Here is a 2,015-nt window from a genome sequence, read left to right on the forward strand (position 1 = left end):
AACATGATGTGTGAATATCACGGTACTCATGGTCATAGGACCGAGGACTGTCGCCAGTTGAGAGAAGAGGTGGCTCGATTGTTAAAAAATGGTCACCTTCGTGAATTCCTAAGTGACCGAGCCAAAGGACATTACAAACGCAGAGAAAATCACAAATAGGTTGAGCCCATGGAGCCTCAACACGTGATCAATATAATAATCGGAGGAACAGAAATGCCACGAGATCCGATGTTGAAAAGGACCAAAGTTTCGGTTGTTCGAGAGAAACGAACCAGGGATTATGTGCCCGAAGGGTCTATTTCCTTCAACGATGAGGATGCAGAAGGCATCATTCAGCCCTACAACGGTGCTGTAGTAATTTCTATTCTTATTTTTAAATCTCAAGTTAAATGTATTTTGATTGATCCAGGTAGTTCGACTAATATTATTCGATGGAGAGTTGTAGAACAACTTGGTCTATTGGATCAGATCATACCGGCGGCTCGGGTTCTCAGTGGATTCAACATGGCAAGTGAAACTACTAAGGGGGAAATCTCTTTGTCGGTAAACATCGTCGGGACTATTCAACAAACGGTGTTCTATGTCATCGAAGGTGAGATGAAATGCAACACATTGCTCGGCAGACCATGGATTCATAGCTTAAGGGTGGTAGCCTCAACATTACATCAAATGTTGAGATTCCCGACCTCGGAAGGGCTAAAAATGGTGTGTGGCGAGCAACTCGCAGCAAGGGAGATGTTCGCAGTCGAAAAAGAAGCCCCCACTCAAAAGGAACCGTTCCTGAAAACTGCTAAATCAACCAAAGGCAAAGATGCTAAATAGTAATTATAGAATGGAGGCGTCAGTTCGAATGAAGAAAAGAAAGAGATGAGCTTGAACTTCAAAGAAGACGACTTCGGTGTACCCAGATCGTTCATGCTACCGGACGATTCGGACGCGACCAAATCAACCGTAGAAGAGCTGGAACAGATGGTCTTATTTGTGAACTTGCCGGACATAAAGGTATACCTGGGCACGGGGTTAACCTCGGAGCTCAGGCATAAATTAATTAAATTTCTTCAAGCTAACATCGATTGTTTTGCATGGTCCCATTTAGACATGACAGGTGTTCCACCGGAGGTAACAACGCAAAAGTTAAGCATTGATAAAAAAAATTCCCCGATGAAACAGAAAAGGAGATCGATGGCCAAAGTAAAACATGCCTTCATCAAAGAAGAGGTAACAAAGTTTTCAAAAATAGGTTCCATTCGGGAGGTTAAATACCCGGACTGGTTAGCTAATGTCGTTGTCATACCAAAGAAAGGTAATAAATTCAGAATGTGCGTTGATTAGAAGGATTTGAACAAAGCATGCCCAAAGGATTCATTCCCTATGCCTCACATCGATCGAATGATCGATGCAACGGCCGGGCATGAGATGTTAAGTTTTCTCGATGCCTACTCCGGGTACAACCAGATATGGATGAACCCAGAGGATCAAGAGAAAACTTCTTTTATAACCAGATATGGGACTTATTACTATAATGTGATGCCATTCGGATTAAAAAACGTTGGTGCAACTTACCAACGCCTAGTTAACCAAATGTTCGAAGAACAAATAGGTAAAATAATGGAAGTTTATATTGATGACATGCTAGTTAAATCCCTGGAAATAGAGGACCATTTAAAACATTTGCAGGTGACCTTCGACATAAATAGAGGACCATTTAAAGCATTTAGAGGAGACCTTCGACATATTTCGCAAATACAACAAAGCTGGACCCGGAGAAGTGTGCCTTCGGAGTTAGATCGAGTAAGTTCTTGGGTTTAATGGTATCGAATCGAGGGATCGAAATCAACCCGTACAAAATTAAGGTCATCGAAGACATCAAAGTGATTAACAGCGTGAAGGCAGTGCAAAGGTTAACCGAAAGGATAGCGGCTCTGAGCCGATTCATTTCAAGGTCTTCGGATAAAAGTCACCTGTTCTTTTCGCTATTAAGAAAGAAAAATGACTTTGTATGGGCACCGGAATGT

General features: G+C 42.1%; 1 protein-coding gene across 1 annotated transcript; it reads left to right on the top strand.

Moving 5' to 3' along the window:
- Positions 1–213: 213 nt before the first annotated feature.
- On the top strand, positions 214–822 carry LOC132064789 (uncharacterized). The gene is made up of 2 exons (XM_059457901.1): positions 214–346; positions 410–822. Exons 1-2 carry the CDS (start codon positions 214–216, stop codon positions 820–822), a joined length of 546 nt encoding a protein of 181 aa, XP_059313884.1.
- The last annotated feature ends 1,193 nt before the right edge of the window (positions 823–2,015 follow it).

This window comes from Lycium ferocissimum, chromosome 1 (assembly GCF_029784015.1).
Source record: "Lycium ferocissimum isolate CSIRO_LF1 chromosome 1, AGI_CSIRO_Lferr_CH_V1, whole genome shotgun sequence".
Classification (NCBI taxonomy): domain Eukaryota; kingdom Viridiplantae; phylum Streptophyta; class Magnoliopsida; order Solanales; family Solanaceae; genus Lycium; species Lycium ferocissimum.

Coding starts and splice junctions, on each gene's coding strand:
- LOC132064789 (XM_059457901.1), top strand. CDS start 214: ATGCCACGAGATCCGATGTTGAAAAGGACCAAAGTTTCGGTTGTTCGA. Junction 347..409: donor CATCATTCAGCCCTACAACG/GTGCTGTAGTAA, acceptor TGATTGATCCAG/GTAGTTCGACTAATATTATT.